Here is a 13,304-nt window from a genome sequence, read left to right as displayed (position 1 = left end):
ACATTGTTCCATCGCAAATGACTTCAGATAATTAACCCGAGCAAGAAATTTAATTATCGCTGTGGGAGACATGTGATTAAGATTCCCACATGGCAAATCAGGCATGTTATTAACACCTTCTTCACTGTAATGTGTTTGTGGAGGGACATGTTTCCTTTTCAAACCACGTCCTACATGCATGGGTGTCTGGGAAAGTAAGTGTACTCGCATCGCAATGAAGAAGTATTACTGGAACTGTCATCCTCAGGAAGCAAAACGTATCGCGTTAAAAAGGTTAGCGAACATAGCTTGACAGTCTTTAATGAGTTCAGTGCAGTAACTGTTAAGCCTTCATTGGGAAGATACGTTGAAATAAATATGCTTGCTGAGCCATTCTTGGCCATTTCATAAATGCCTTCCGAGATTTTTCTTCTGGTTGAGATTAGATTTGCTGACATATAAGGAGCATGCTCACGATTTATTACCACTTCCTCTCCCTCTTTGTGGTTACAGCTCATAGGAAATTATATCCAGGGTCTTCGTGGGCACTTTCCGCTTCCACATCTGGGTCTCTCTGTTGTACTAGCATTTGCTTCTACGAGATATCAGTTTGTATGTGTGGTATGTACAGCCCATATATGGCCATATCAAATACCTCGTACAAAGACTATTTCCAGAACAAAATTTCAGTTTTCAAGAATTACTACTCATAATTCATTTCCATAGGATCGATTTCTACCACCTTGGCTTTGTGAGGCAGTATCAGGACATGTTTCATCATATTTGCATTGCAAGTAACTGAGGGTTTCCTGTCCACACAGGGTTTTTTTATACTGACTTGTGGTTGTCAAATAGAGATAGGACGCTTTCAATGTACTCTCAGTGTGAACGACTGGGTTTTCTGAAGTTGTGAAAAGCGATTTGTCATCGCAATGAACATAACACTTGATATTTCACTCCAGTGAAAATAGCAGTTTGACGGAATTATTGTCATACCAGAGCTACCTCTTGGGGTGTGTGACCCGAACACTTCCTTTTGACATTAGTTCCACATTGACAAGGCAATGTAATGACAAATGTTCATTTATGGAGTAAATGAAGTTCTTGCGCTTCTCTTGAAAAAGTTTCGTTTTAAAATGTAAATGTTTATGTAACTCGTCAATCGAAACTGTTCGTTTCGCAAAGTGCCCTTTTTGTTACTTGACCAGCGAGTAGTTCGCTTCCAACAGCGGTCTCGTAGCTTTCAAGAATAGTTTTTTTAAGTTGATTTTGTATGTTATCACATCCAAATGTATCATAAATGAATTCATTGACCTCAAATATAATTTATTACTTTAGTTTATACTTTTTAAGATTTCGCAAACGCGGGACTACTTTTTAAGTCGCCATTACAAGGCCTGGTGAAACGTCCCTAGGAGAACTTACGTTTCAAGGTTTTACATTGGTAAAGAAAACACAAATATTTTACGCTACACAAGAAGTATATAATTTATAGGTTATTCCATGTGTCTCGTGAAATGTAATTTTTGTCTCATCTCGTGTCGCTGGAAAGGAGACATTTCACTCGTGGCAACGATATCTTCTTTGCCCCGTCATTCGATGAGAGAAATATGATATTGACCTCGACACGTGAAATATCCTCTACGTATTAGCAATAAAATAGAACAATGGCCGAGCATGACTGATCACGTGATAAAGAGAGGTGTCTGCAAGCTTACGAGTATGAACAGAATAGAAGGATATACTTAACACGATAACAGTTTCAGGTTGGATTTCTGTTGAGGACCAAATTCAATTAAAACTGGTGGTATCAAAATGTGTTGAGAGACATTCCGAAGAATTTGCGGGTGCCATCGGTAGGGCAGGATACGCTCACCTTTTCTCAAACAGCTGGTATCATCACTAATAGAAAGTAATCCATAAACACATGCTCATGATATGGTCGGAGTTTTATAATCTATGTAGAATGATATGAAGAGGGGGCACGGGTCTAAGGCGCCGCGATTCGCTGTGCAGATTTGCGTCCCTTGGGCACCCTAGAAACCTATGGTCGTGGGTTCGAATCCCGCGGTTCGCCCTGATTATGTTTCTAGGTTTGTCAGCACCATACCCGTGCTCGTGGGTTTCACCGAAGTGGTAAACGTCCAAGACCTGCATCACTTCGGGATTTGCCCCCACATTAAGCTGACACGCCGTGATGTAACTGGAATACTGTTAAGGAGCGGCGTTAAACCCAACTCACTCACTCACTCACCTTATGAAGAAGGATTATATGAGTGTTACAAACACTGAAACAAAAGTTTCTATGATAAATGTTCCTCAAAAGATTTGACACCTATTTTTGGCGAAATCACATTCCATGACAACAGAGTGCATATACATAAACAAAACATAATCTGGTTTGAAATTAGAAACGAATCATACGTAACTCGTTTACATTCACCACACAATTGAAATGAAGATTAGTTGCAGCCATGAAACTGAACTAGGTACATGTATGGCACAAAAGCATAAGGGATGAGATCTGACACAAAAACAGTAGGAGGGTTTACACTTGAATGACACAGAATAAAACATTATCCGGAACATATAAAGTGTGTGACAGATTCCGGTTCTAAAAAAGGCACCTCAAGAGTAAGCCGTGGTGTGCCACACGAGGAAAGTGAGTGCGAAATGTGCCGCAATTAATACACAGTGGGGTGAATGCAAATATGAGAAAATCAATGAAAATAAACAAGATGAATAGAACCACTAGCAGGTCATTTGGAAGCTCGGTGGTATAGGCATCGTTAGTAGACCTCTCCGTACTTTCATGAATGTAGAATTATGCTTGAAAGGTGGATTTTTCTGCACCACCACATTATAGCTAATATACCAGTCTTTCTACCTTTCTTATCCGCGGTTATCGGCACGATCGTGTAAACATTGTTTTCGGTGCTACTGCATCAATATTTTGTAGGGTGGAAGTGCCAAAGGACAGCCTATACGAGCCATTTGTAAAGGAGAGGGTCATATTTCATCTACCTTGGGTCAACGTGGTTTGAATGGCACCAATGAGTACTCAGTGTTGATATTATGACAGTTAGCATTATATTAGATTACTACAATAAGTATTTAAGTTGCTATTGTGAATTGAATGAAACGTGTCAATATATTGTTATGATTAGCATTAACGTAAGCATACAAAATTTGATCAATAACGTTTTGAAAGCACAAATCTCACGTTCACCTTTCATGCACTGGACCAGAATGGGAATTTTCTGTGGCATAAATGATCGAATTATTTCTCAACATTTCGGTGAGGTATTTGTTGGAGCATACTAACTCTTCTTAAGAATATCTCATACAATTACTGTCAGAGAAACGCATAAGCTGTTTATACATAACGGTAACAAAGATACAGGAAGCAGCTCACACGCCAGTGAGTCTAGAACCACCACAGGGTATTAACCGGTCTTGTGTGGATTAAATGATGATTAGTCTGTCTAAACGTGGACGTTGAAATCAGCGCAGCTTCGCACCAACTTAAGCTCAGAAGGTTACAGCCAGTCAAGCTTTAAGGACTAGGACATCAGCAAGAACGATATATATCAAGTGTTCTAGGTCAGTTGGCATAACTAACGAATATTATAAATACAATATATGGAACTTTATGGATAAGCCAAGTGTACCATTCTTCTTTTCTGTTTCACTATCCTAGAGAAAAAAACACAAAACGTAGCTTTCAACCAGTACCATAACCTGAGATCATAGCTTTGATACGTGGAGACATTTTAGTACCCGTCCAAAATAACTAAGTCTTATTAAGCAGTGAAATTGGTCCTGTCGGCAAATAACAAATTTAGTTGTGCAAAAAAACCTTTAGAAACGTAAAGGTTTCCATCAACAGACTGATGTGAATTGTGTTTGGAGCAAATCATGCATTTCTTTGTTGTTGATAATACATTTACTGTAGGGGAACGTATCAAAATGATCGCCGCGTGATGCCTTGAAGCAAACGATAGCGTTAGGGATAAAAGAATTTAAGTGATGATAATCTCTTCTACAATGCTATTAGGAAATAAAATAAAGGAGAAAATCGTTTAGTGAGACAGGAAATCACCGACATCTGTATCGCGTGACCTGATTTTTAAAATTGAACCTGAACATTTTAATCGGGTAAGGCCCCAGACAATTAATCTTTTAAAGTTTTTTTTTCCAAAGTGAGGACACGGAGAAGAAGTTCGGCGATGGATTGTCATTGTTTGTAGGTTTTAAAGCACATGAATGACTAGATAATGATTGTTAGATTTTATTTTTTATTTTTTGTACAGACCCTACACGTCAGCTATAAATGGAGGATTAATTTTTGGAAACACAAAACATTGTTTAAATTGAATTTAAAAAGGATTGATGAAATATTTTTTTAGATATTTTGTTAACTTATTTCGGAACGAGTCGAATAGTTTTTTTTAAATAGAAAGGTAGAACACCGAAAGAACGCATATCAGGCATATATATATAATATGCTGGGATAAGTACACCATGAGTAGTAACACTGATGATGGATTAAAGGTTACTAATGGGGAATTTGTTAGTACTCGCCCTTTCAACTTCCAAATGCCTTCTCTACAAACTAACCTTGCTGTGTTCACCTTGCATAGCTGGAAGGCTCCGTAGATCATGGGATTGAGCAACGAGTTGGTCATCCCGATGAAAAATAACCACAGGTTTGTCCTTGGGTTAAATTCTTCCCAGAAGAAGGTTGAACAGATGAAGAGAACGTAATAAGGAGACCAGCAGACGACAAAAGCTAACACTATCACTATGGACATCCGGAGGGACTTCCGCTTTGCCTTGCGCAGTAGATTACTCCTCACGGGTCCTCGTGAAAACTCGTTCGATAACGATGAGGTGATAGACTCTGCAAATATAATATCATTGATGGGTAAGCATTAAGTTTAAAATTGACTCAGGTACTCGATATCCCTCCTTGATGGTATTGTTGAAGAAAACCACAAAATAAGGCATTATTAATCTTAGACTACCTTGTTGAGATACATAATAGATAATCATTGGGTCAACCAAAAACGCTTTAACACAAAACTTAATTCTCTACCGTCCGAAATTATAGTGTTAATAAGGGTCTAATACATAAACGCTGCCATTGAATCTGTTACGTATTTCCAGATAACCATTTTATAGATGAAAGGGGTTTGGCAGCATCATACCCATGCTCGTGGGTTTCACTTAAGTAGTGAACGTCTACGACCTTCATCACTTCAGGCCTCCCTCCCACATGAAGCTGACACGCCGTGTTATAACTGGAATACTGTTCAGAGCGGCGTCAATACACAGTTCACTCACTCACGCTTGAATATAACTTAAATACTTTAAATAAGAAAACACGTCTTATATGTGTAAATATCAACTAGTTCACATGCACATTGTGAAATTGCCATCACCCCCGGGAATGTTATTACCTTCACATCTCATAAAGTTCAAAGAGTTAATTAATGTTGGCGCTTAATCTTAAAGTGCAAGTGTAAATCTTTCTGTGCTCATTTGATTGGAACTTAATCGTTGCTTAAAAGACATAAAGCAAAAAACATTTAAACATTTAATACAAAACACCAAAAAAAGTGAACTAAATATGCTGCAATAACGTTTCATGCAGGAATACAATTTCAACTCGAAAACGTTGCTTTAAGGACTTAAATGGATTGTAACGGCTTGCTTGATTGAATGTATTTGCTCCTTTAAAGAGGCGTCTTTTGCATTCACGAACAAATACCACTTTGATGATTGTAAGTTACGCCTGGGGATCCTTTGAACTGTCGATGACTGATTTTACTTGAACCACAGAGTGATGGCCTGAAGAATGATGATCCAATGTCATTTAAGAGAATGTGTCTTTCAAAGCCGGGGGTAGTCTAGGCAGTCCATCGATGGTCATTTCAGTCGGCCAGAAGAGCTTAGGACCAATTCAAGCGAAAACAAATCCTTAAGACAAGGGTATCGACTGGGCAGAAGTATGATGTCCTGAGGTCAACTGCCTTGATCTACGTCGTGAATGGTTTCATGAGTTGTGAACATTTCCTTGATGTTATATCTTAATACACATAATGTGGTTATGCCTTTTATGACAGTTATTTTTTATTACGAGACATACTGTTGGAGGATATAGTCTTTCACTGTAACGCACGCGATTCAATGCCGCATAGTGGCATTAGGGGCCACTCATGCTATCTTTGTGGTTGACATTCATAGGAACAGATTGTATGGTTGTCAATATTCATGTTCAAGTGACCCCTCTGACCAGTGAGTCAGTGAAGTCACACAGCAAACAATACTTGGGATACAACATTGTTTGATTGATTTCATGTGATACTATGGTTATCAGAAAACACGTTTAGGATTAGTTTCCGTTTGCGATACGGTTTAAACGACACTCATGATAAATATCATTACATTGTCAATTGCTTCGCAAGTTGGAGCTTGGGTGTACTTGTAAAGCAGCGGATTGGATTAATACATAATAAACCACACAAAAGTAAATATTATTTAAACATTTGACCATAATCTTTTGAAACGTTGATGGTTCGAAACATGTCAACTATGAATGGTAGTATTAACAACAGCAGTTGAAATACCATCATCGCCGAGCTTTGACATAGCAGACATAATCACATCTCTAACGAACTAAGGAGTGTCTTGCGAAAAGGTGAGTGAGTGAGTAAGCGATCTTTGCTCAACGATGGACTATTCTACTCTGCAATCCTATTGAAGGTTTAGAAAAGGTTTCCTCAAGTTCACTGGGCGTTAGGATTGCCTAGTTGATAAAGCATTTGCTCGTCAAGCCTAGGGCTGGGTTCGATTCCTTCAAGGGTGTGAAGGCAGTTTCTGGTGTGCCGTGATGTTGCGGAAATGTTGATAAAAGCGGCGTAAAGCCATTTTGACTCACTCACTCACCCCTAATGTGCATTGACATTCCGTGCGTGGTGAATCTTCTGCACTGTTATAAACACAATTCAATTTTTTTTCATAGGAATGATTCGTTCTGCGGTATTAATTGTTTTACAGATTTGACAGTTCAGCAACCTCCTACTGGACCCTTGACAACATCCTTTTGCATTCCCATTAAGTAGCTCTTCAATAACCACATGAGAACTTTCACAACTTTTCTCTTTTAATTTTAATGCAATATTGCTTTTGAAACGATACCGTTTGTAGAGCATTGATCCGACACGAGTAAATCAGTATCGACGTCTTAATAGGCACGTCGCTGCATTCAGTGAAGTTTGAAGACTATGTAACCAAACTCTTGAAATAATTTGCGTTGCCAGCAGTTACATCCTTACCCTTTTAAGCAACGTGGGATTATTTATGCATGCATAACCAGCTCCTGGTGACAGAATGTGGACGGGGAACAGCAAATAAGTGACGTTTCATCATGACCACCTTCTTTCCTAATTTGATTTACTTCAGGGCTCTTCCACAAATCAACCAAAGATACATTTTTTGCAAGTCGACAGAAAGTCGGGGAATAATACACATGGGAAATAATACAGGATGAGAAGTGCTTTGTTAGGAATAAATTTCATGATTACAGTTGCATTTCTCCAGAGATATATTGGATAATATTAACAAGAAATAATAAATTTAGTTTATTATTTCTTCAAACATGTTTTGGTATGACAGCGATCACGTAAATTACGGATATTTGCGGAGAGACTTGCTGGATATAAACATTTAGACTTACGTCAAAAACAGTTTATTAAATGCCTCTGGACGGATGTGAACATCTTCCATACACGTTTGTGACCCGTGAAGATTCGGGGTGGAAAAGGTCTTCAGCAACCCATGCTTGCCGTAAAAGGCGACTATGCTTGTCGTAAAAGGCGACTCACGGGCGGTCAGGCTCGCTGACTTGGTTGATGCATGTCATCGATCCCAGTTGTGTGGATCGATGCTCATGATATTAATCACTAGATTGTTTGGTCCATACTCGGTTATTTACAGGGCGCCGTCATATAGCTGGAATAGTGCTGAGTGTGACGTTAAACACCAAACCAACCATCCACGTTTGTGGCTACTAAGTTCTGACGCTAAATGTATCACGCGTATTAAGTTTTCTCATGTCATCGTATCCCAATTGCGTGGATCGATGCTCATGTTGTCAGTCACTGGATTGTCTGTTCCAGACTCGATTATTTATAGACTGCCGTCATATAGCTGGAATATTGCTGAGTGTGGCGTTATCAACAGACAAACTAGCAGAAAGTAGAAAATGCATATGCCCATGTCAGAGTAGAGATGCTCATGTTGTTTAGGGCATGACCTTCCATAATATGTCAATCAGGAGGTAAGGTGAGGTTAAGTGGGGTTTAACGTTGCGTTCAAGAATATGTCACCCTCATAGTAACGTCATACACGTGTGTGCGTGGCTGCTTGTACCAGTCCACTGATATTCCTGACTCTGAGGCGGTCAGTCCTTGTTTTACCCTTTGCCGGGTGCCAGTAAGGGTAACAACAAGTACCATATATTAAGTCGTTTTGTATGACGCGGTTAGGGGATAGAATATTCAGGTGTCCGGGTAGACGCTCTATCCACTACACTACGGAGGCGTTTTGTCCAAGGTGTAGGTATTTAGAGGGCAGAAACATTGAATGTATCATCATTCATGCCATGCCTTGAATGTAAGGATAGGTAGATCCACAAAACACCACAACTGCCAGTTTTTACATCCCCGAATGAAATTGTAAGGGTAGAAAAAAATATTTGTCACATTGAAAATGGCTTCTTTTCTTCAAATATGCATGAATACGTACCATATGAAGCAGCTGGAACAGTCAAAGCATGTTGTGTCCAGCAGAAATCATAAAAGAGAGGTGTCATGTGCTGGACGCTAACCCAAGAGACTTACAGTAATTGTGTTGTCAAGAAAAGCATACACAACAAGACAAAGATGCAACCTTTGCTACCCACAAATAGTCTCTAACCTATCACAACAACACGCACAGAAACAGTAAAAAGAAGAAATAGTCTACAAAAAACGAAATAGGTGACTTTGAAGTAACTGAAACTGAATAATGACACCAAAAACGAAATAACAAAAAATAGAACTGAAAATCATGTGTCTAAATCGGAAAGCTGTCGGATCTGGTGATCAAGAATGATAACTGTAGTTATCAAGAACGACAACTGCGGGGTACATGCCTGGTTCTACATCTACTGTACATGTACCTTTGCTGCCGGTGCAGCCCGACATACACATGATGCCTTGGTATGTCTGCCATTGATCTGCACAACGACGCCTCTTGGCGAGGCACGATATCCCATCTAAAACTGAACAAGAAATCATTATGAGGTAAATTCATTAGATCATGTTATCCCAAGAATAAATTATACATAGCCAATTTGGTCAGGCTCTTTGATGCCGTGTTAATCTCCTCTGTTGCTGTGATGGCGGGAAGGTAAACACGCTAAAGTATCAATCAGGCAAACTTGGGTTAAGAAGTAATTGACCAGCACGATATCATATTAATTATAGAAACAAATCTTTACAAAGGATATTATGAACTCCTCTCACTAGTAGAAACTAGACAGAAACAGAAATTGCTATTTCCATTTAATGGTGTTGTGGGCGTGGGTCCGAAGTAACTCCGATAATTTAATCACACTAATAAGTACCAAGACGATACAGCGTGTACCCTGCTTGTATTTTCGTACGAAGGAGATGAACGCCATAAAATCGATGGTGAGTATTTTGAAAATAGCAGTCTTCTTCAAAACGCAACATAAATGCCAATTAACAACAGATATTCCCCCAAAATATCCAACAAAATGGATTATCACAAAAAAGAACATCCAAATGTCGGGACAATTATGATTAAGTGAAACGCACAGGCAAGCAAATATTCCAAGGTGAAAATATATTTCCTGCAAATTGTCATTTAAGCAGTCTGAATATGACTTATGGGACATACAGGGTTGTGACGTCTAACGTTTCTATACAAAACATTTCAATCCAATGAAAATATACCGCTATTGCACAACTGTTAATATATAACCCAGCAAGCCATTATAACACAGGTCGTATGTCGATCGAGGTGAGGTGAGTTACGTTTTGTTTGGTCTCTCTTATATGCGATAGCTTGTATTCTTCGTGGACTTCAACGATCCTTGATACATTTATACATGTACACTTGCTGGAGTTGGCGCAAGGGTATACTCAGCCATGACGCTATTCATTATTCGTATCCACATAATGATGGGTACTCAGCTTCGGTTCAAGTTAGTTCTTCTACTACATGATTACTCACTACACATTGTGTAATACATGTGTGGGGTCTCGAACGAAAGGTGACGTCATTCTTTACTATTTCAATGGGGCAATTCATGGCGTCATGCTGCTTATACTAACTAATCAGGATTGACGATCACTGAAATTCAGTGAAAAGTGATAAAATCGAAGTGTAATGTTTACAGTCGATATCATGAAAACTATTAACACATGCTGCTGTAAATTCTCAATTCTCAATCAAAGGTCAATTGACACTTCGCGAACGTCATGGATTGTAAAACCAGACATCACACAAACATTCTGACATCAATAATCTGGACGAGGACATAGTTAAGTGATAGGAACAAATTGAGATTAGACAACACACTGATGGCGTTCCAGACCCAGCGAGATCCCTCGAGATGTTTCAGATAATGTCTTATATATCCCACACTACGAGGACCAGGGTGGCCGTTGTTGGAATAAATATCAATCAACTAGCAGCGAAGGAATTCACGGAAGGCATATTTGCCCGGAGTTGTTGTATTCAGAGCACGGGGAAGCATAAAGCGAGATTGATCCTCAATGTTATCCCCAATGTTAGGATGTGCTAGATTAATACAAGAAAAGGAACTGACGCCAAACATCTGAATGTCATTTGCATGTCTGTGCGTGTGTATAGGCTTCGTAACGCGAAACAAGTTTATTAAGCAAATGGGTAGGCTTTCACTCCGTCTTGAACAGTATTCAAGTTGTTTGTATGTTGTTTAACGCCGCAGTCCGCAGTATTCCAGTTACATGACGAATGTCGTATTACGTAATATCACGGTGTGTCAGTTTGCCACTTTGTTGAAACCCAAGAGAGCGGTTATGGTGTAAAACCTAGAAATATAATCGGGGCGAATCTGGGATTTTAACACATGATCATAGGTTTCTGGCATGCCCGAAGGACACAACACTGCACAGCGAATTCCGGCACCTTTACCCCTGGAGAATTAAAACAATATGTATGTCCCCAGTTGATTAATCAAGAATTATCCAAACACTTTTCTAGTTCATATTATAACACAGTGACGCCTCATTAACAGAGTCAGTATAGTTGTGAGTCAAGCTAAATTAATGTATGTGTTAAACGTATTTTCCATGTAACGATAAATATACGTGATCGGCATTAATCGTCCGGCTGTCTGGGTTTTCGGATTAACAAGTTATCACTGTAATTGCTTCCAGGTCAAACTGTACATGGATTCGTAACGATTAGGTTAATAGGTGCCAATTCTATTTCTTGGTCGTCTCAAATCAATCTGGCGCCAACGGTTTATCGCGATCATTGCGCATGACTGGATATAAGCTTCATATATGGTTAGGTGCATCAGTGGCACAGGACGTGACCTTTATGCATGATGGGATACCTCAGTAGCTGAGGACGTGCCCTGCATGCATGATGGGATACATGCATGACTTTCATGCATGGCGGGGTGTACCTGACGTGACCTTGCATGATGGGAAACCTCACAAGCACAGGATGTGATCTTGCATGCTAGGATATCTCACAAGCACTGGATGTGATCTTGCATGATGGGATACCTCACAAGCACTGGGTGTGATCTTGAATGATGGGATATCTCACAAGCACTGGGTGTGATCTTGCATGATGGGATATCTCACAAGCACTGGATGTGATCTGTCATGATGGGATACCGCACAAGCACAAGACGTGACCTTCATGCATGGCAGGACACCTCAGTAGCACAGGTGATAATCCGATGCTTCTCGAGCACCTGTGGTGTTTTAATCATTCTGAGATTAAATACCAGTATATCGTTAATTGTTTTAACATATCACTTTCAGTTTATCACATCTGTTGCTATCACTAAAGCAGTTACGTTTAGAGGCGTAGTCTTACACACACACGCGTTTCACACCCTTCAGATTTGATACAAGTGAATGAGGGGATAAATATGGCTTTCTATTGTTGAATCAGCAATGTTGCAGCCATTCGCGGCAGTAGCAAATAAAAGTGACAAAACCATTTCCATAATCATAACAAACCTCCGATAAAAGTAGAGACCGTTGTACGATTTCGAATATATCATAAGCAAGTCGTTATTAATAATTACCAAATAGTGCTTACAACACTATTTTACACAACAGTACTGGTTTCCGGCCGTGTGACTCGTATTTGGGTCATCTTTCCTCAGGGACAAACACTCAATATATGCTTTGACTAAAAGTCGAAAGTGGTAACAGTTTCATTATATATTTTACTCTCAAACATAGAAAAGCTAACAATATTTTTCTGAAAAAAACTTCGGTTTTATCCATAAATCAATCTCACACCTAATCGCATACTATTTGACAAAACATTAACTACATTAAAAATAACAGGTTAAGAAATCTGCTTATCTTCTTAATTTGATTTTCGAAAGTTTTATCGGTAATAGGATAACTTTAGTCACTAAGCTGACGCTTCGGGCTGAGTTGATTATGAAAGTAATAAAGAGAATGTGAAGCTTGATTTTTTCCCCAGATTTTTGTGCAATATTACGACAACATGCATATAACTAGGGGAAGATGAATGTATAGCCCGAACAATTGACGCAAAGTCAGTAAAATTACACATTTTAAGGAAGTGTAATCAAGATCTATTCTGATAAAGCGGTTAGTATTTGCCTTGTCTAGCTTCGATCCGGTTTATCTAACATGACGTGCGCATTTCCGCGAGAGTTATTGTTGAGTGTATTTGCGAGCAGCAAGTGTCAGCTCCAGCGAGTATTTTATGTCTGTCTTTTCTGTGCACAGTCCACGTACTTGTCGTCTTTAACGACAAGAATTGTTTTCGGTTTCTTTCTTTCCTTTTTAAATCAAGTCTTAATCAGACTCCGTCTGTGAATGATGACACATTATCACCAGTGTAACCCACCATACCCACTCGATCCATTTCGACTGGTTATTGGCCTGCATTGACGTTTTTTTTTATCTAAACGGGACTGGGTCGATGTTTCATAAATTCAGCAGCATTTATCCATGCTGAGTCAACTACAAAATATATGTTTGGGC

The 13,304-nt window shown here is 39.2% G+C and overlaps 1 protein-coding gene across 3 annotated transcripts in view; it reads right to left on the bottom strand.

The window, feature by feature from the left end:
- LOC139471714 (gonadotropin-releasing hormone receptor-like) overlaps positions 1-13,304 on the bottom strand; it is a 90,358-nt gene that overhangs the window by 24,106 nt on the left and 52,948 nt on the right. For 2 of the 3 annotated variants that reach the window (XM_071254202.1, XM_071254194.1), the window contains 2 exons: positions 9,206-9,307; positions 4,600-4,882 (listed from right to left, as the gene is read on the bottom strand). In XM_071254202.1, coding sequence (XP_071110303.1) covers positions 4,600-4,882; positions 9,206-9,307 — 385 coding nt within the window. The remainder of the gene's footprint in view (positions 1-4,599; positions 4,883-9,205; positions 9,308-13,304) is intronic. The other variant, XM_071254209.1, reaches the window with a different exon arrangement.

The sequence above is a fragment of the Haliotis cracherodii genome, unplaced genomic scaffold, assembly GCF_022045235.1.
Source record: "Haliotis cracherodii isolate W230 unplaced genomic scaffold, xgHalCrac1.p SCAF_1, whole genome shotgun sequence".
NCBI lineage: Eukaryota > Metazoa > Mollusca > Gastropoda > Lepetellida > Haliotidae > Haliotis > Haliotis cracherodii.
This window is presented reverse-complemented; position numbering and strand designations above follow the sequence as displayed.